The sequence below is a fragment of the Heteronotia binoei genome, chromosome 2, assembly GCF_032191835.1.
Source record: "Heteronotia binoei isolate CCM8104 ecotype False Entrance Well chromosome 2, APGP_CSIRO_Hbin_v1, whole genome shotgun sequence".
NCBI lineage: Eukaryota > Metazoa > Chordata > Lepidosauria > Squamata > Gekkonidae > Heteronotia > Heteronotia binoei.
This window is the reverse complement of record NC_083224.1, coordinates 111,264,071-111,285,921: the sequence shown is the minus strand read 5'-3', so window position 1 is coordinate 111,285,921 and position 21,851 is coordinate 111,264,071. Positions and strand designations below refer to the sequence as shown.

Below are 21,851 nucleotides of genomic sequence, written 5' to 3'. Positions count from 1 at the left end.
TTGCTTTCTGCTGTTGCTGCCACCACCAACTTGAGAGGAGAGTGTCTGGCATGGTCTCGTTCATCCACAGTCATCTGACTACAGCTCTGCTCCCCATTCTTGGGGGACTGAGCCATGGGGAACTACTCCAATATGAGAACTATGTGCAGGCTGAAGCCTGGAAGCAGGGTGGGGGTTAGAGTGTGGATATCCCCAAGCTCTTAGGCATGACCTATAGTAGTTCTTTAGATTCTGACTAGTGGATTTTGAATCATTTTATAACTTCAGTGGCTTTCATTTTTATTGCTCTTGTATCCTATACCAACTATGTTTTGTTCATGTTAACCTCATTCTATTTGAAATAATGTTAAAGGAATTTAAAGGAACATTAAATGTAAGAATGGAGAATCAGTAGGGTAAATTATATGGACTGAATTCAGTTTAAAACAAAAAAGTTGCCCTTTATGATCACACTTCTTTTTTTATTCCATCTCCCCCCCCTCCCCATTAATTCAAGGGGTACAGATTACAGGGATGAGATTTGCAAGACGTCCAAAAACTCAGCAAAGCAAGCTGCAGCACTCAAGAGCAGTCCTATACAGCAAGTGTAAGTGATCTTTAGAGGTAACTGGACTGGGTTTGTAACTTTTTGTATTCATAAACTCTTAAGTTTCAGCGAGTAAATGGAATTGTAAGAGGTTACATTACATGCTGGTGTAAAATTCATAGTATGTTAGTTGAAGCAGTGTTAAGTATTAGACTAGGAGTGGGGAGACATGGCTTCTAATTGTTATGCATCCATCAGTGACTGTGAACAAGTCTCTAACCTACCTCAAAGTTCCTATGAGACAAAAAAAAATGGAGGAGGGGAGAACCATGCATGTTGCATCTAGCAAGCCATTACTATAGTGTAGAAGTTTGGTGAATGGAATTCTTGACAGTTTTTGCACTATATATGTCTCAGCAACATGAATAAAACTACTGGCCTCTTAACTGTCATTTATTTGAGCCACTTTAAATTTTGACTAAAGATTTGTTCCACTGACATGTAAAACAAAGGTTCAGATCCTCCTAGCACAGAGGTGGCTAAACTGTGGCTCTTTCATAAATATTATGTGGCTCTCAAAGCCCCTGTCAGCTTGATTGGAGAAGGTTTGTCTCTTTAAACCACTTCACAAAACCAGCCAGCGGCTTGGCGAATGCATTTAAAGTTGAAGTTGCTTTTGTTCCACCTCTCTCTTCCCCCAATCTGTTTGCCTGCCTGCCTTTCCTCCCTCGCTCCCACATCTGATGTTCATGTCTTGGGCTCTCAAACATTTGATGTTTCTTCTGTGTGGCTCTTATGTTAAGCAAGTTTGGCCACCCCTGTCCTAACAGGTCCTGTCACTTGTGTCTTTTGTTGGTTTGATAGCAAGTCCTAGAGCCCAGGCCTTCTTTGTAGCAGCTCCTAACCTGCTCCTCTTCTGCACTGGTGGCATTTTGCAAGGCAGAAAGACTGCTAATCTGCAGGACATTTGAATTTCTGATATTGGGGTTTTGCAGAATTGCTACCTGGTAATTGGGGCCTTACTGACTTTTAAAACAATTTTAAACATATTTAACTGTATTCTATTATGAATTATTGCAATCTGCCTTGAACTTTTGAAAAGGTGGGACATGTTTTTAAATAAATAAGCATGCAGGTTTGAAGGTTGTATGAGGAATGGATACTGGCTTAACTACACCCATGTGGTGCAAAGCTTCTGAGAAAAATACTGAAATGACATTCTGCATCATCAGTGGATGAAGGTTATTCTTGTATGGGTTGTGCCACCAGGGCAGATACAGTTTTTTGCAAACCCTCAGATCCATAGTGAAAACTCTCCAGACAGACTTCTTAGCCTCCATAGACTGGAGGCTTACTTATATATTCCTATACATCCCACCTCCAAAAAGTACCTTCTCTTTGCTTAGAATCACCAGCACTTTTAATACAGGGTACTCCCATTCAGGCTATCCCAGAGTCTTCTCCAAGTTAATGGTTGCAGTAGTGGCTCATCTCCAAACACTGGATGGCCACTGTTCAGATCTCAGGGTGTCCTGGACATCCAGACAAACCTAAAGGCCTTCTGCTCCCATTGGTTCCTGGTGAACCACCTGTCACCTTCACTGACCATCATCCATCTAGGGTCAAGACTGGCACTACTTGGTGCACCCTCTCCCTTCTAGTCACTCCCATCCTACATCTGTAGATCTAATGACTTTCACGTGTGCACTGGTTCTCATCTATCTAGAAATGGTACTGTGGGACTGAGTCCACTCTCATCCTCTTTAATAGTTCCTACTCCTCTATCAAATGAATATCCTTCATCTATCTCACTAGGACGCCTGTTCCTCCCATTGTACACTGCTCCTTCCAGTGGTGGCTGTGTGACTCCTATCTTAGGACAGACAACCACTTTCCAGAACTGGAGATTACCACAGATGTCAGTCTCCTGGGCTGGGGGCACATTGCCATCCCCTACTCACCCAAGGGACATGGAATGACAGTGAGATGAAGCACAGCATCAGTTGGTTGGAGCTAAGAGCTATCTTGAGAATCCCTTGGACTGCAAGAAGATCAAATCAGTCAGTCCTAAGGGAAATCAACCCAGACTGTTCCCTGGAAAGTCAGATGCTGAAGCTGAAACTCAAATACTTTGGCCACCAAATGAGAAGGAAGCACTCACTGGAGAAGATCCTGATGCTGGGAAAGGCAGAAGGCAAAGGAAGAAGGGGACGGCAAAAGATGAGATGGCTGGACAGCGTTATTGATGTAACAAACACGAATTTGAGCAGACTTCGGAGGATGGTGGAAGACAGGAGGGCCTGGCGTGACTTAGTCCATGGGGTCACAAAGGGTTGGACTCAACTGTGTAACTGAACAACAACAAGAGCTATCCATTTTGCGATACTCTCCTTCCAACAAGTAAGTACTCTGGGGTCCTTATCCTCACTGACAACATGACCCCAAAATCCCATGTCAACCTTCAGGGAGGCCCCAGATTGTGCTATCTCCAGGGCATCTACAATCTAAAGGTATGTTCAGTTAGCAGGACCCGGATTCAGGAGAGTGGCTCCTCATTCCAAGAATCTTCCGTGTAGTGACCTGGAGTATATGGGCCCTCCCCTGCCTGGACCACTCTGCATTCCCAGTCTACAACATGATACCAAGATTCCTATCTGGACTTCTAAAGGAGGGGACGGGTGCCCTCTCAGCCTCCTGCCCAAAGGGACTCCTATACCTTTCCCCCCATACCGCTCATAACCAGGGCACCCAATGGAATATGAAGAAAAGCAGCAGAGGTCATTTTCATCACTCCTCACTGGTCAAGTACACACTGGTTCTTTGACCTGGTGGCAGTAACACAACCACCACCACCGATCTTCATTCTCCTACAGGGTCCTGTACTCCATTCCAATCTGGGTTGGCTCCACTTTTCTGCATGGAAATTGAAAAGAGATAGCTAGAATGTCATGGCTGCCCACAAAAAGTCATTAAGGTGAATTTCTGCCCACAGAATCCATGAAGCCACTAGAAAAGCTTTCAACAGATACAGCTGCAGAAAGAAAGCTAACATACCTACAGCAGGAGTACCAGAGGTCCTTCACTTCCATCCGGATGGTCTGGGCTAGGGCCTCAGACTCAACACTCTTCAGCTCCAGGTGGTGGCCTTCTCATTAGATTCCCATCCCATAGCATCACATCCTCTGTCCAGACACAGCCACATAAAGCATTTCCTAATCAGAGCAGAATTATCCAGTCTTCCCATTCAGCATCTTTTCCCCTTGTGGGACCTCCCCAAGGTGTTGGGAGTTCTACATAAACGTCTATTTGAACCCATGATGGCAATTCCTCTCACAATTCTATCATTCAAGGTAGCTTTTCACATAGCTGCTGTAACTTTACCAGGAGAATTTCAGAGCTCATTGCCCTTTCAATCAGAGATGGGTTTTGTTCTTTTCAAGAGGATTTGGTGACCCTGTGCACCAACCTGTCCTTTATACCAAAGCTTAACTGTTTGTTCCGCAGGGATTAGGAAATCTGTGTACGTTCATTCTGTTCTCATCCCAGCCATCCTACGCGGACTAGCATAAAATAGATGTCTGGAGGGCCCTTCATGTTAAGAAGATTGCAACTTTCAGATCTTCAGATGCTTTGTTTGTTTCCTTACCCAGTACCATGGTGAAGAAGGCATCATAGTCAACTATAGCCAGGTGGATCTAAGCATGCATTTCCCCAGTTTACAGTGATCAGCATCCTCAAGTGAACAGCCCCATTCTGCAAGAGCAGCCACTACTTCCGCTCTCTCCACCAACACATCCATTGCAGAAATCTGTAGAGCAGGTACCTGGGCCTTGACCTCTACCTTTGTAAGGCACTACAAAATAGGCATGTTTGCCTCAGCCAAGGTAGTGTTTGGCAGAAGAGTTCTCCAAAAGGTAGTTCTTCAATAATTCCTTTCCTCTGTTTTTCCTCCGCTGATGGAGAGCAAAACATTGGATTTACAATGAGAGTTTCTTCTCATCAGTGGATTGAAAGGTATCCTTCCCTTCCCTAGCTGGCAGAGGAGGAACTGAAGAGGTTAACACAGAGACTGTCTGAGATGTCTTCATCCCGCGTACAGTATTTCCAGTTACAGATCTTCAGAGAGGAGTTGTTCTTCATCTATGAGTTTTATGTTAGTGGTGGATTTGTCTTCCTAAAAGCTTAGCAAAAACATGAACTAGGGGAGGGGAGATGGAGCACTTTCTCAGGATAGTGGAAGCTTTTGCAAAAAATTTGCATGTGCTCTGGACCAAAGAACAGGCACAACTTAGACAAGGATGCCTTCCAATCCACTGATGAGAAGAAACCCTCATAGTAAATCCAATGTTTCAGTCTAGGAAGTCACAACTCCAGTATCTTTAAGTGGGTTGGATCCAGTGATCCACTCACAGAAGAACTGTGAGTCTTCCCTGCTTTCTTCTCTGCCCACCCCAGCAGACATTTCTGATGTCAGGAAAGCTGATTCCTGGGATGGCAGGACCTTCATGGAGTAAATTACCACATGTGTTGATAGGCAGCATTGAAGAGAAAGAAAGGGATGAAATTGCTTCATTTTCTATGATAAGGAGCTCCACTGAAAGAACAGGCAGGGAGGGTGATACCTGCTTCTCTCTTGAGCCCACCAACACAGATGGCTGTTGCTCCAGTTGGGTCCTGGAATCCTAGGAAAACTTTCCTCAGATTGAAAATAGCTGCTGGGGGAGGAGAAAATTGGGAAGATATGCAACCATAAGCATTTTCTATTGAATGTTCATTGGATTCAACCATAGTGTCATTTAAGGAAGTTAGAAAAACCTGTGCCATTCTTTTGTTACAGTCCGGATGAAGTGCAAGAATCAGATGCCAGGAGCAAAGTGATGACTTCTTTTCAAAGGAATTGTGCACAGAGGACTCTTCTTTCTCAAAGGAAATGTGCCCAGAGGACTGCTATTCGCATTGCAAAACATCTTAAGTGAGTGATTATAACTGTGTAGCTGCTGCTGTCATTTCACTATTCAGATGTCCCTTCTCTAATGAAGAAATGCTTGGTGAAGTGTGCTTTTATGTGTATGCATTGAATTATGTTTAATACAGAAAGCTTCAGGGAGTTTAAAACTGTTTTGCTATCTCAGCAAATTAAGAAGTTTGCATGTGCTCTATTCCTTGAGGAGCATGGTGGAATTAGAAGTGCATAATCACATCTCTATGTGTAAATTAATACTATCTTAGGGACGTGCTACTCATCACACGAGAGACATCTAATGCTGGTATATGATGGCAAGGGACAATTATATACCCACTTCCTCCTCCTCCGTAGTGTAGCTACCTATCTTGCTGCTGTTTTGTCCACACCAGTCCCCAGTCTTCCAGCAACAGTCTCTTTGGTGCTTAGAATTGTCTATTTGGGGATGAGGAATGCAAGAAAAATCAGTTTCTACCAGAAAGGTATGCTGGTGCTGCACAATATCCAACACATTGTATATGTAAAAGCTAATTAATGGGTTTTGTCATACTGCAGTGTGACTGCAGTACAGGAACAATACGGGGTTATGTAAATAAAGAGGTGGATTTATGAGGTTAGTCTATTTAGTACTACTGGAAAGTGTGTGGTAAAGGCGGAATCCCATGACGGAAAAAAAGGCAGAATATAAATGCAATAAATAAATATTAAGGTAAGAAATGGCTTGGTTCTTACAGTCTGGGACACTGTTGAGAGGGTATTAAAACTGCTCCTTCCAGATGCTGAACTCATTTACTGCCTCTACCTACAAATGGGACTGATTAGATGAATTCAGAGGTATGTTGCCTAAGGCAAACATACCTACTACCTGGCTAGTTCTTCCAGTGATCAGGGATACACTTTGGGAACATGGTCTGTAAACCGTGACTTGGTTTACTAGCCAAACTGGTTGCCACTGATCTCTCTTCTGCTCCAAGGCCTTTGTGAGTTGTAAAGAACTTGGGGGGTGAGGAGGAGGCAGGGCTATCTTGCTGTGTCCTAGAACAGTTTCTTCCTGCTCCAAAACTCAGTAGTGTAGCATAAGAAACCCTTCCCCCTCTCTTCTGCTTGTGGAGCACAAAGAGAAGGACCCCCATGTTGTGTCAGGGACCTTTGGCAGAGGCCGGAGCACTTTCCATGATGCGTGGATTTGTGAAGAGCTGAGCTGGGTCCATGCAACAGCTACATTCCTTTCTCCATACGCCTCTCAGCTCTCATAATGAAGACTGTTTCACTGTAATAAAAAGCCCTGACAAACATTATTCATTTATAGGTATTAGAGTTTAATCTACTAAACGCCCTGTCGTTGTACTACTACTTTGTTCCTTACTCTTCTGCAAGGCTATTGTATTCTAGACAGGGCCGTAGCCACGGGGAGGGGGGGCGGGCACGGCCCCTACATTGAACCCCCTTTGACTAGTGTGGCCCCTCCTGGTGGCCCCCACTCACCTCCATGTGATGCAGCCCCCACTCCCTTCCTCCCACCCCGTGAAGCACCAGCTCCTCCTGGGGCTCTTTCCAACCCTCCTTCCTGATCATGGGAAAAGACACGCGGGAAGACCGGCACTCCTCTGCCCGCCTTCCAGCACTCTCCGGAGCTCTAGCGCTGGGACCATGGCAAAAGGAAGCACCGGCAAGCCCTGCAAGAGTGCCTGCTACTTCCGGAGAGGGAAGTAGGGAGGAAGCAGCAGAGGCAGCAGGCACTCTTGCATTTTTTCCTGTGATCAGCGCGGGGGTGGTGGTGGTGGTTTGTCATACTGCAGTGCCATCTCTTTTTCTGGTCTGCAGAAGTATCTTCCATGACCAGCAACTGTTCCTTTATATTGCTGGCCGTATTCCAGACAATATACTAACTGCCATCCACTTAAAGTGATGATTGCTCAATGGTAACATTTTTAGTGACTAGATCTGTACATCTAAATGATTAAACAGAGCCCCCATTTCATATGACTTGAAAGTTGTGATTTGGTACTTAGCTATCAAGGCAAATCTTGTATGCCTGTTGAACGAGATTTCTGAATACATTACATTTATACTAATACTTACAAAATGACAGCTAAGATTTATGTTAGGCACTGGTGACTGTCTTGACAAGCAGTTTGCTTATTAATAAATGAATTGGTAACATTAAAGAGGTAACAGCAGTGGATCTCTTGCATGGTAGTACTTAATATTGCAGTTCATGTGTTGAACATTACATAATGCATTTGTTTTCCCTGTTAGTATTTTAGATTCATCTGGGGAGGAAGATGAAGAAAAGCACTTCCCTCTAGCAAAAGGTTCTGATTCCAGTAGCAATGACGATGAAGACATAAAGGTGTTTCAAACACCCAGAAGGCAAATAAGATCTACTCCAAATAGTACAAGGAAAGAATCCTCTGGGACTCCTGCCAAAACCGCAAAGAAAACAGTAAGTTTTGTTGTAACGACTCCTAGCTATTTTTTGTTGGGTCAAAAATAATCAGTCTTACAGTGGAATAATTTACATATGTTTCTTCTCTACAAACACTTCTGTTTGCCACTTGTATACCTCTAAAATCTAAATTTTGGAAATTGTGAAATACTTATTTTTTTCTTAACTTGCATATTGAGATCTTTTGAGAGCTACTTTTAAAGCATGTACGATTTTTCAAACTTTATAAACATTTAAATATAATCATAATGCCTTGGTCTGGATAGCTCAGGGTAGCTCAGTCTTATCAGATTTCAGAAACTGAATAGGGTCAGCCTTGACTAATATTTGAATGGGAGACCACCAAGGAATATCAGGCAATGACAAACCACCTCTGAATACCTCATGACTTGAAAGCCCTACAGGGGTCACTACAAGTCAGCTGTGTCTTGACAGCAACAAAGAAAACTTAAATAATAACTTAGACATATCTTAAACTAAATAAAAGTTGATTTTTTTTCTTATAAAAGAGGCTGAGGAATAGATTTGCAAGAACCATTAGAGAAAAAAGAAAAAATCTTCGTTTTTTTAAATTACTAAAAATGGGCACCCTGAGCATCATTTAGTTGGGATGGGGCTATAGTTCCATGACAGAGCATATCCTTTGTATACATAAGGTTGAAGCTTTGTATCACTAGTTACTGGGATCATGCAAGACTTTTGCTTAGTGTTCTGGAAAGTGCTGCCATGCAGAGTAGGCAGTTTGGGTTTAGATACATTGTCTGAAAGTACAGGACAGCTTCATATGTACTTCTTACAAACATAAAGTAACATGATTATGAAAGCATCCATGTGAGCTTTAGTCCTAAATGTTCTAAAAAGATTAGTTCCACATTTTTAAAAAATTTACTAGATGGCACCTCATTCTTTCCCCATGTAATTTCCACCAGTTTCAGGAAAGAAGCACATAATCAGGCCTTTACCATTTCTGTTAACCTTGGGATCTTTAAATGTTTTATGTCTTAGTTTTTTGAAGCTAGTTGTGCTGTTGATTAGGTTTAATGCGATGCTTGTTTTGAGGGTTTGACTTTTCTCTGCAGCCACAACCAAGAACCTCCAAGACTCCACGTAATGCTACTCCCAAAATTCCTAACCGAAATCAGACAACGCAAAAGCCAGAAAATGTGCTACACGAGGCTAGGATAAGGTAAAGTGAGAGATGCTGCCAGCATTCTTTGCAAAATAGAAGTGAGAGGCACAATCTGTTTTCAAAATAAAAGTCACTAAGGAACACTCCCGATGTGTTCCGTGAAGGGCAACTTAAAACAGTAACATCAGTGGTCCTTTTAAAAGTTGTATGTTTAATAATGTATGTTGCATTCTTTGAAAATCTGAGTTCATTCTTAAGGCTTAATGTCAGCATTTCCATTGCATTATTGCAACCCTAACACTAAAATAATTTTTTTCAGAATCATCTGCAGAAGACAGCTTCTACTGCTATCTGTGTCAGGCTCTAACTCTATAATACTGAAATTATAAAATACTAACCAAATGGACTCTCCATACTAACCCAAAGCCTTTTGTTATATGGCAGATAGCTTGCATATCAAAGAGGAGACGTTTGAAATGTTAACTTTGTTTAGGTTGTAAAGGGAGCAAAGGAATGTGACCGTTAATAGATACCACCATTGGTCTGCATCTTCCCAGAGGCAAAGAGATAAGCAGAAGCTCTCAAAGTTTGCACCTTCACTCCCTTTTGTTTTGAGAATAGTGTCTTTGTTTAGATATCGCTTTGATGTAGATTCCATAAGACTAAGAGACACCCATTCCCAGGTATTAGTCTCAACTTTTGTTTCCAGCTGTGAGTTTCCAATAAAGTATACATTGTTTAAATGAATACTGCCTTGAGTCTCCATTGCCTGACAATCTGTTCTGCACTTGTGCATTTTTTAAACAAGGCTCATAACTACCTTTTATAATGTGTTTCCTTTCTTGTTGTAATCAAAGGCTGCATGTTTCTGCTGTCCCAGAGTCCTTGCCCTGCCGTGAAAAGGAATTCCAGGATGTCTATAACTTCATAGAAAGCAAGCTCATTGACGGGACAGGAGGGTGAGTGTGCTTCTAGCCATTTTCTTTGGATCAGTGAAAAGCTGCTTGTGCATGTTGGATTTCACTGAAGAGAAAGAAAGTGAGGAAATCTATGCATGCATCTGCTCATTGGCATTAATCATTTTACAGCACAATTATGTGGGGGGGCTTATCAATAGAGGTTCAACTAGAAACATATAATTTTGTCTGTGAAAAAGCTTTTTGAGCTTGCCAAATCAGAACCATAATAAATAATGTAGTTCTTCAGCGGCATTAGTTGATTCTTCATTGCTCAGTGAGTTGTGCTCTCTGCATTGCATATTGAAAAAAGGTAATACTGGGAAGTTTTAAAAAATATGAATAATGCATAAAATTCAAGAGCCCTTAATCCTACCATCCTACATCTCAGTCATCTTTAACCCCTTATTGGCAGCATGGGACCTTACTAAGCTGCAACCATTTGATATCACAGTCACATGGTAGGATGGGAGGACAAGTTATGACCTCACTGGTGTGAAAGAGAGAATGTTAGTCAACAGACCAAGTCAATCAGGGACAAAACAAGCCAGGCTGCAGGAGGGGTACTATACTGAGGAATAACTAAAGGGATAGAATTATAGAGGAATCCTCTCCACTGTTGTGTTGCCATCCTACTGCTCCTTTCAGCTTATATGCAGTGAGGCAGGAGATGTGGTGCCCTTGCTCTTTTACACATGCACATTGTCAGCAGATCCTTCCAAACAACCACAAAAAGGGCAACTCTATAGAGGCTTGCAATTTACCCTGACATGGATTGAAGACCACAGATATATCTAATAACCAAGTTTGCCCTCCCCAGGCAGATTAAAAATATGCAAAGGAGGACAACCCAGGGCTGAAGTAGATATTTGGGAGAGGAAACCAAAGCAAGGAGAAAACAAAGAAGGGAGGAAATAGTGCAGGGGCTGCTAGGAGGGAAAACTGAGAGGGCAGGAAAGAAAAGAGAAAGTGGCTGAGGTGAGTGGCTGGAAGGAAGAGCAGCCCATCAATTGTGGAAGGGAGAGAAATAAGCTTAAACAAGTGTGTGGTGGGGGAGGAAAGCTGGGCAAGCGAGACTGAACAAGAGAAGAAAGTAGGGGGCTGGGGTGGTATTTCCCCTCCCCTGAGAATCCTTAGGGGTCCCCAGCTTGTATTGCATATTTACATTACTGCCTTTTTACTAAGGTGCATGTACATTTCTGGAGTTCCTGGGACAGGAAAAACAGCAACAGTTCATGAGGTCATTCATTGCCTCCAACAAGCAGCAAAAAATGATGAGCTACCACCTTTTCAGTTCATAGAGATCAATGGCATGAAGCTGACAGAGCCCCAACAAGCCTATGTGCAGATCTTAAAAGTGAGTGACTTTTTGTTCATTTTGTGCTTTAGATAGTATTTGGTAGAAATATCTGAGATGCTTTGAATAAATAACAACATGATCACTTTAAGCAGACAAGTAATCTGTCAGCTAGAAATGGGGAAAGCATTCTAGCCAGCTAAGCACTCAAATCACTGCTGCCACTCTATTGGTACTATCTTTGAATAATATATGGCCCACAAGCATATGTTGTATCCCCTCCCCCCAGTTTTTGCAGTCTGCCAGGCATCAGTCTCATGTATTTCCAGCCCACTAAATATGCCTTATTATTATTGTTATTTGTTTATTTATATTCCACCCGTTCCCCCATGGGAGTTCACGGCAGAGTACATCAGAAAAGATTACAACAATATAAATAACAGAACAATCACAATAAAATTACAAAAATCCAATAAAATCAGTTCCAATTTTGTACAGCAGGATGGTCCACCTAGTTGGTATAACAAGATAGCACTGCAGTGTGATATAGCGGGGGAGGCAGCGGGTCTAAACATGTAGATGCCCACTGCCTCATCCGAAAGCCTGGCAGAACAGCTCCGTTTCACAGGCCCTATGAAAGGCTAACAAGCCAGGTAGGGCCCAGATCTCCATAGGGAGCTGACTCCACCAGGTCGGGGCCAAGACCAAAAAAGTCCTGGCCCTGGTAGAAGCAAGACGGGCATCCCTTGGGCCGGGAACAGTCGGGAGGCTAAATGAAGCGACCTCCAGGGCATATATGGGGAGGGATGGTCCCGTAGATATGTTGGTCCCAGGCCGTGCAAGGCTTTGAAAGTCAAGACTAACACCTTGAGACGGATCCGGTATTCTATAGGCAGTCAGCAGGCGAGCTGCTGCATTCTGCACCTGCTGCAGTTTCCGGATCAGCTTCAAGGGCAAGCCAGGGTAGAGCGAGTTACAGTAGTCTAATCTGGAAGTGACCATTGCATGGATCACTGTAGCCAGGTCTTGTGGGGATAGATATGGTGCTAGCTGCCTGATCTGCCGGAGGTGGTAAAAGGCAGATCCCGTAGCTGTCATGACCTGAGCCTCCATGGAAAAAGAGGAGTCCAGAATCACTCCCAAACTCTTCACCTGTTGGGCCGGCACTAGAGCAGCACCGTCCAAGGCTGTGAGCTGGATGCACAGCCCCATCCCCCCTCGACCTAGGCACAGGACCTCCATGTTAGTTGGATTTAACTTCAGTCAGCTCTGCTGTAGCCATCCCGCCACGGCTCCCAATGCCTTGGACAGACTTTCAGGGGTGGAAGATGGTCTACCTCTCATCAACAGATAGAGCTGGGTGTCATCAGCATACTAGTGACAACCCAGTCCAAAACCTCGGGCAATCTGGACAAGGGAGTGCATATAGATGTTAAATAATATTGGCAATGAAAGTAGCTCATGGATTGCTTGGTAGGCTTGTATGTTGCTCTGGTATTGCTGGACGCATCCAGTGAGCAGAAAGCCATGTACCAACATCCTTGAAAAACTGTAATGGGATATTTGAAAATACTGCTCACAGTTGCAACATTATTCTTGGAGGATGTTTTCGAAGGGGACTTTTAAGGGACTGTATTATTTCTTGTGTACTGTTTCATGCAATATTGGAATGGTATGCAATCTGAAATGCATTAAGTTACATCATTAGCATTAGCTGAAGAGGCTGTATGTGGCTCATGGTATAGCTGAAGGGTGGCCCACAGGGCCTGGCCCCCTGACAGTTTTTTGGCGGCCCCTCACCCCCCATCCCAGGGCTGCCTCTCCCACACCTGTACAATTAAAGCTGCTGCTCCTACTGTGCATTTAAAGGGCCCACTAATCAGCTGATTGGTGGGCTCTAAATCATGTGGGGGGCAGCCGGAGCAGCTGCCAGCATTCTTTGCAATTTAAAGGGCCCACTAATCAGCGGAATTAAATCATGCAGGAAGGATGGTACCGCTGCGGCTGCTCCTGCATGCCCCTATCATGCAATTTAAATCACACAAGAGGGAGGGAGAGGGGCAGCCCCAGGCCTCTCCAGCTTCCTACTCTCACCCCCGCGGCTCCCTCCCCTGCAGTCTCTAGCTACTGGGCTGGTCCACATTATTAATGATAATTTTAAAAATGATAGTAAAAATTTAGTTGAATCCTTGGTCTGTATGGAGACAGTGCTGATGATGTATGTATTTAAACTTCTAAACTTGGGATCAGAAGATAGGGCTATGGACTAGCAGTGATTCAGTCAAATTTAGGCCAAGGTGAGTTTTCACCAAATCTAGCTCCATACTTGTCTCAAAGCAAGATTAAATGTATGGCTATCCAGAAGAGGGCTAAAATAGACAAAAATACTCTTGGTGCATGTGTCCTTCCCAAGGAATAATGGTAGCTTTAGAATATACCCTTTCTTTGCATCATACCTTAACATATGTAAATCTCTATCCAGCAACACTCCATTCACTGTCTATAACCTTATATAAAGTCTCCCTTCAAGGGTAGCAAGTTAGACAGAAGTCCTCTAAATCAGGGGTGTCAAACTCATTTGTTAGGATGGCTGGATCTGACATAAATGGGACTTTGTAGGGCCAGGCCATGCGTGTCCTAAACTGTAATGCCAGATAGAGGTATACTCTTTATAAAGGACTCAGGCAAACAGAATTAAAGATATTTTTTAACTTAAAATACAAACATGTTTAAAACTCTTGCAATATTTTGTTTAAAATGGAAAGGTAGGAAAATGGTGGGATTTTGCAATGCAATTTTAAAAATAAAACATCAAAGAAAAGCACAAGGATCACACAGAACTAAAAATATAAAATGCTCTCAGCCAGGAAATGGAAAGGCATTGCAAGCTTCTCTCCCTCCTCCCCCAGCCTACTCAGATTAGCCATAGCTCTCCAGTGTAATATCCCCCTTTGGCTATGGGTTCCCAAGTCAGAGTACTCACTAGGCACTTGTCCTCATGTCCATTAAGAGACAAAGCTGACTCAGAGCATTGACGTTTGCAAAGACATAACTCCAGGAAGTTTCAGCTGGCCATAGGAGCGCTGGGAAATTAAACCTCTCCATTGAAACTAAGTTGCAAGGAAAATGTGGATTGGATTTCCCATTTCAGTCTTTTCTGCCCATAGGCCTGAGTGGGAAATCCATTCCACATTTTCTCTGCAGCTTCACTTCTGCAAAGAAAAGGCAGAAGGAACTGTGAACATCAGCAGGCTTGGAGCTTTGCAGGGTGAGGACAGGAGGGGGGCCGGGGTAGAAGAGAGCCCTGCAGGCCTGATTGAAGCCCTCTAGGAGTCAGTTTGATCTGTGGGTTGCACATTTAACACCCCTGCTCTAAACGGATAAAGAATAATGTAGCTGTAGAGCAGGGTTTCCCAAACTTTTCTTTCCTGTGGCCTGGTTATTTTTACACTTCTCCTAAAAGTGACCCACTAAAATTTGGGGGTGGAGCCGGGAGACAGGAATTATGTCATTTCCTGTGGTGTCAAGGGCCAAGTGATGTCACTTCTGGGGTATACTGAACCAAAACTCCACCTTTTCCTGTGATGTCACTTCCAGAATGTCCACCGGTGGGGCCAGGTCACTAGAAGCCCTCCCACTGTTTCTTCCCTCCCTCCCAGCACTAAGAATACAGACAGAGCATCACTTGCAAAGAAAGGAAGAAGGGGGGGCAAAGAAAAGAAAGCCTTCCTCACCATCAGATGACCTCTGTCAGTGGTTCATGTGCAGAGTGCAAAACAGAGAACTGCCACAAGGTAGACGCTAGGAAGAAATTGAGCCTCATACCAGCACCTAGTATAAAAGTAGTGTATTTACAAACTATATACAATACAACTAGTGCGGTGAATAACATACAACTGAGTGACAAAGTGCTACGCCAGGAACCAACTCTCAACAGAGAGAAATACTGTCTGGCACTGTAGTCCTTATATATACAGCTCAGCCAATCATGGCAGTCCACACAATTGCTGACTCCAGCAGGTGCTTTCCCCTGGATACAGTCCAGCCAGAACCGGCTCACTCCCAAGGTTGATCTGACCTGACCTGTCAGATGCTGTCATTGTAGATCCACCTGCTGCTCCATGCTTCTTTCATGCTGTGGACGGAGGACTCTGTACTGACAGCAACAATTCTGCCCAGGGGTCATTTGGTAAAAATGGGGGGGGGAGAAGGAAGGAGAGGCAGCCCAGCTCCTTTCTGCACAACACAGAGACGGGGGAAGGAAGGAAGCCAAACAGAGCTCAGACTTTGCAGCCTGTGTCAGTCTTCAAGGCTAGCTTTTCTCTGCACAACAGAGAGACGGGGGAAGGAAGGAAGCCAAATAGAGAGCAGGCTTTGCAGCCTATGTCAATCTTCAAGGTTAGCTTTTTTCTGCACAACAGAGAGATGGGGGAAGGAAGGAAGGAAGCAGAACAGAGGTCATGCTTTGCTGGGGGCGGGGCTAGCTTTGGCTTTTTTTGTGACCCAGTAGTGAGGCTTCTGTGGCCCGGTACCGGGTCACGAACCTGCAAATGGGAAACACTGCTGTAGAGGAATCATTCTCAAGAACCAGGAAGAGGAGAGTGGCACTACCTGCAGTTACACCTGTTTTTTCTCATTGCAACAATTTGTTAATGGGGAACATCAAGATACTTGGCCTGGCTGTGGTACCTGCAAAAGAGAGATAAGGCTCTTAATGAGGGTTGCTTGTCAGCTTCCAGGCATGGCCTGGAGATCTCTCACGATTACAACTGATTTCTAGATGACAGAGATTAGTTTCCATGGAGAAAATGGTTGCTGTGGAGGGTGGACTCCATAGCACTGTATCCTCCTGAGGTCCCTCCCTAAACCCCACTCACCCCAAGCTCCACCCATAAAATCTCCAGGTATCTCCTCACCCAGAGTTGGCAACCCTACAAACTGAGTTTGCTTTCAAGAGCTGTAAATTAAACAGGTAAATTTGGCAGAACAGATTCTGTTGTTCTCTGTTACCATCCATATCTTAACTTGTAACTGTTTAATCCCATTCAGTTATTGACAAACCAGAAGGCAACTGCTACCCATGCTGCAGTGCTGCTAGAGAAGATGTTCTACAAACCTAGTCCTAAAAGGAAAACCACAGTACTTGTTGTGGATGAGGTAATGTGGGGGTTCTCACAATGTTAGAAAGGATTATGGGCCCGCCCTATATAAGTATTCTGAAACTTACTGAATCATGATAAATTTAAATAAGAAATTGAAGTGACAAGCAATGTTCCCTCTAAGCTGCAGACTCCTGTGAGCAAAAATTCTACTTTGTGAACTACTGGCATTAAAGTTGTGAGCTACTGCATAAATTATTGTGCTCTGGGGTCATCCTTCCTGAGCTAGGACAAAAATCTGTGAGCTGGAGGCTAAAAATCTGTGAGCTAGCTCATGCTAACTCAGCTTAGAGGGAACACTGGTGACAAGATGTGGTTTTATAGTGTCCAAATACATTTTAGGTATTAATTGCAAATTTAAGATTCGGCTCCCTAAAAGGTTGCCTGTTTTTCAAGGAGGGCTTTACAGAGTCATGAAGGAAGAATCCCTAGTTTGTACACTTGCCTACATGTTCAGTGAGGGGGAAAAACATTAATGCACATGTAGATGCAATATAGTTTATATTTTTTAATATTAAGCTTTATTTTATGACATCAGTGGTAAGATCTAGTGAGGAAATACTATGGTAGAGACTTCTGTAACAACTTTGTATATCCTTGTGTGTCTTGTTTTGAATAGGGAAGATCAAAAGAGAGCAATGACTTGTACAACGTTATAGTTGACTGTTTACAAAACTACAACTGAAACCAGATCTTCCAAATCTTTCTAGAGCATTTTCCTGTGTTGTAACCTTTTGCTCTATTTCCTTGACTTAGCTTGACCTCCTGTGGACCCAAAAACAAAATGTGATGTACAATCTCTTTGACTGGCCAACCCAGAAGGGTTCCAAGTTGATTGTTTTAGCCATTGCTAATACTATGGATTTGCCAGAGAGAATCATGATGAACCGAGTAGCTAGCAGGCTGGTATGTCCTGGCAGCTTTACTGCTATGGTTATAAAGTATTCTGAATCTTCCATTATTCTGTTAATTTGTCACTTTTATTCAGACCTAATTGTGTTGTGATAACTTTCAACTGAGGTTGTTTGTATCTTATATCTCTTGGACAATCAAGAATGAAAAACCTATTGCTTAGGCTATCAGTTCTTATCAGTATGATAAAAGTAAATGTGGCAACTGTCTGGGATAATTCCTGCTGTACATGTCACTCTGGAAAATGATCTAAGTTAATGGCAAAGCCTAGACAGACAAACATTCCGTGCCCATTTTATCACACTGCTATATAATTTGCTTACTTTATTTTTTCTGATGTATTAGGGTACTCTGAAATATAATAGATGGAAATAGATTCCAAATACAGGAATTCCTGTTTCATCAACCCATATTTGCAGCATGAATGCAACAGAGAAATCTAAAACAAAATATTATTGCAAAGTTACTTCTTAAAAAACTATTAAAGTGGCTTACAGATAAAGTGCATGCAGATTACAATTAACTTTTTAAAAAAGTAGCTACAAAAATTTAGATTTGAGGTTGCTTTCCATTCTATAGAGAACTTTTTGCTACGTAACTGCATAGGAAAGCTGTATTTGTACAAATTCCACTTATCTCTGTGCACAACCTTCTAGGTATGTTATAAAGTTATTCAGTGCTGAGGGAGCCTGATGGCTCATCAGTCTTCTGTAGATAACTGGGTTTTCTGCAAACTGTGTAGTACTTGCTGTCAGCTGAAACTGTTTCTATTAACATAGAATTTCCTTGTCCCTTGCCCCACTTTACATGCCTTGAGTATACTTTGTAAACTTGTATCTATAGGATAAGAATATGATTAAAGGAAAATACTGCTGTGGAAAAAGAGGTAGTAACCAGAAAAAGAGCTAGAAGTCAGTTTAAGTAGTTTCAGGCACACAAAGTGGCACATTTTTCTGTATTAAGCAATTCTTGGGATGTATTAGCAACTAAATGTTCAATATTTTCTTCATTTCAGGGCCTTACCAGAATGTCCTTCCAGCCATACACCTACAAAGAGTTACAGCAGATTGTTTCCTCCAGGATGGCCCAAGTGAAAGCATTTGAAGAGGATGCTATTCAGTTAGTTTCTAGAAAGGTAAACTTAGTTACACGGATACGTCAAGCTAGAAAACACTTGTCCTAAGAAATAAGAGACTCTATGATATTTAAAACCTCTGACTGGAGTCCCTGGTAGTTCAGCTAATCCCGTAACTGTTGACTTCATTTTCTCCACTGGCATCTGAGGGAAAACTAATGTGTTTGGTTTTCTAACATAGTCCACTAAATTTACTTGATTTGAATCTTGAAAGCCAGTGTCAAAAGTGACCAGTTTCAATTTTTAATTTATAAGGACAAAACAGTATATTTTAAAATAACGTTTTCTGGGTATTGTGATATCAGGAATGGATCTTAGTCTTTCATTATTTTGTTTTAGGTGGCTGCTCTGTCTGGTGATGCAAGGCGTTGCCTTGACATATGTAGAAGGTCTACTGAGATCTGTGAACTCTCTTGTCAGAAGAATAGCTCTGGACTGGTCACCATGACACACATCATGCAAGCAATGGATGAAATGTTCTCATCACCCTATATACATACAATTAGGTAATGCCAGAGTTTGAGCTGGTAGTTTCCTTAGTTTAGTTCAGTCTTTAGGGATGAATTCTGATGACTAATGTGCTGTGATAGCCACCTGTGACTTCATCTGCCCTAGACTTGCAGACATTTGGGGGAAAGCTTGGGGGAGAATAGAAATGACACTTTGATTATCAGTCTCTTCCCGCCCCCAGCTTCTCCCTGAGTCTCTGTCTTGCAGGCACACAGGAGATGGTTGGAGTAGGGAAAACAAGCTAATTGCTTCTGTTTCTCCCACCCCCCAGTTGGTGGGGCATAAACAATCAGCTTCTCAGCTGCCTGCGTGGGGTGAGAACAGCCTTATTGCTTCTGTTACCATAGTGCAAGTACATGCACACACCCTTGCTTAGAGGGGAGGAAAAAACACATTCAGAGAGATAAGAAGACAATCCCTGCACTCCATGCTGGGCGTGTATATGTGTATGGGGAGCAATCAGTTATATCCCTACTCGCAAGGAGGAAAAAAAGATGTCCATGAGTTTTATTACCTCCATACATGCAGTTAGGCTTGTAGAAAGCGAAGGCATTTATAGGCATTCCATAAAAATGCTAAATAGTACTGTTTTACATTAAAATTTCCATGTACCAAAATATGACTTCCCTGCCTCTTCCCTCCTGTGGCAGCTCAACAGTGCCCCCCTGAAATGCTGCACCTGGAAGATAGTGGGTTCCAGGACCAGCATGAGGGCACGGAGTAGGTCTGCCCCTAGAGGAGAGAACTGGGTAAAATTCACCCATGCCACACATACATAGATCTTTTCAGTGGGATCTAGCCCATTATGCTGTGTTACATTCTATAAAAATAAGATTAGATTTGATAGAAAAGTAACTATTATTTATTTATTTAATTTGATTTTTAGCCCGCCCTTCCCCTAGGACAGGCTCAGGGTGGGTTACATCATAAAAACAATCAACAGTAAAAACAATAAAAGACCAATTTAAAATATATAAAATCTAAAACTACAGAGTGACAATAGAGACTAAAATGGCAGGTTCTGCCTCACAGACATGGCCTACTGTCCAAGTCCAGCAGATATTATAGCACTGGGATGGAATAAAGTGGGGAGGCTGGTAACAAGTACATCCACTGCCTCAGCTGAAAGTCTGGTGAAAGAGCTCTGTTTTACAGGCCCTGCAGAATTGGAGCAGATCCCGCAGGGCCTGGATCTCCAGGGGGAGCTCATTCCACCAAGCAGGAACCAGGGCTGAAAAGGCCTTGACCCTCGTCGAGGCCAGATGGATGTCTCTGGGGCTGGGTATTACCAAAAGTTGTTGGTTGCTGATTGTAAAGATGGGACTCATACAAAGAGAGGCAGTCCTGAAGGTATGCTGGCCCCTGGCTGTATAGGGCTTTAAAGGTAAGTACCAACACCTTAAACCGGATCCGGTACTCAATAGGTAGCCAGTGCAGCTCACACAGCACAATGGATCCATGCCCATATAGGTGACAATGTCAACATCCATTCAGCAGCATTCTGCACCAGTTGGAGTTTCCAGAGGAGGGTCAAGGGCAGCCCCACGTAGAGAGAGTTACAATAATGTAGCCTGGAAGTGACCATTGCATGGGTCACTGTGGCCACGGCGTGGGGGACGAGATATGGGAGCAACCGTCTGACACGCCTCAGATGGAAAAAGGCCGATCTGGCAATGCTGGTAACCTGGGCCTCCATAGTCAGAGAGGCATCCAGGAATACCCCCAAGCTCTTCACCCTCAACGTGGGCATCAATGGAGCCCCATCAAAGGGTAGGAACCCTTTCGCCCCCCCCCCCCCCCCCCCGCAAATTCAATTTCCATTATTTCCATTTCTGTGATGTTTTTCCATGGCTTTACAATTTCCTGAAAAGGATAAAATACACTTCCTCAAAGTAATAAGTTAATTCTTCTTTCTGTGATGTCTATTTTGAAATACACCTGGTAGTTTACCAAATGTCTTAGACATTGCTTGTTAATCAGCAAAGCAACAAACTCTCTGGCCTGTTTAACCTTTTGGGACTTTTTTGTTGTCTTTCAGGAATGCATCCTTGCAGGAGCAAATTTTTCTGAAAGCAACTATAGCAGAATTTCACAGGTCAGGACTAGAAGAGACTACAGTTCAGCAGGTATTCTTTACAAAATTCACCATCTTTCTGAAAGGGGATTCTTAGGCTGGAGGAAGGTTTTGAACTTTGCTGAACAGAGTGGTAGGATACAGACTGCTGACTGCCAGTGTACATCCTGCATGCATGAACTAAAATTTTACTTGTACTGCAGTGCCATCATTTTCTTCTTTGGTTCCCTTCAGGTTTAGAATATACAACAGCAGTATTCTGAAAAGAATATATTTGATTTAAGGACTGTCCATGTAGATGGGTAGTTTTTCCTACTGATGCTCGCTCTGTATTTGCTGAAAAATTTCGCTTTTATTTTTCTTTAGGTATATCACCAGCATGTTGCACTGTGCAGGATTGAAGGCCTGAAAACTCCTACTGTATCAGAAATAATGGCAATTTCCTCTCGGTTTAGTGCCTGTAGACTCCTGTTGTCAGAATCTAATAATAAATATCTACATAGCCGAATTCGACTTAATGTTAGCCAAGATGATATTATGTATGCACTCAAGGAAGACTAAAGCAATTTTGCAGATAACACATATGTTGGGTTGGGGAGGTTAATCGTCAGTTTTAAAGAGATTATTTTAAATAATGGTGCTGATTGAAACTTGTATTTTCAAATTCATACCCATTTATTTATGATTCTTCAATGTTTTGTGTTGTTTCAATTTCACTTTTATAAAATCTTTTTCTTAAAA

The 21,851-nt window shown here is 42.9% G+C and overlaps 1 protein-coding gene across 1 annotated transcript in view; it reads left to right on the top strand.

Annotated features, from left to right (window-relative positions):
* The window catches only part of ORC1 (origin recognition complex subunit 1), a 31,013-nt gene extending 9,162 nt beyond the window's left edge, over positions 1-21,851 (top strand). Inside the window, exons 7-18 of the mRNA XM_060231816.1 lie at positions 497-586; positions 5,364-5,498; positions 7,749-7,935; positions 9,018-9,124; positions 9,925-10,026; positions 11,209-11,380; positions 16,370-16,477; positions 17,236-17,385; positions 18,407-18,526; positions 18,866-19,032; positions 21,075-21,162; positions 21,477-21,851. Of these exons, the coding sequence (XP_060087799.1) occupies positions 497-586; positions 5,364-5,498; positions 7,749-7,935; positions 9,018-9,124; positions 9,925-10,026; positions 11,209-11,380; positions 16,370-16,477; positions 17,236-17,385; positions 18,407-18,526; positions 18,866-19,032; positions 21,075-21,162; positions 21,477-21,671 (1,621 nt within the window). The 3' untranslated portion in view covers positions 21,672-21,851. The remainder of the gene's footprint in view (positions 1-496; positions 587-5,363; positions 5,499-7,748; positions 7,936-9,017; positions 9,125-9,924; positions 10,027-11,208; positions 11,381-16,369; positions 16,478-17,235; positions 17,386-18,406; positions 18,527-18,865; positions 19,033-21,074; positions 21,163-21,476) is intronic.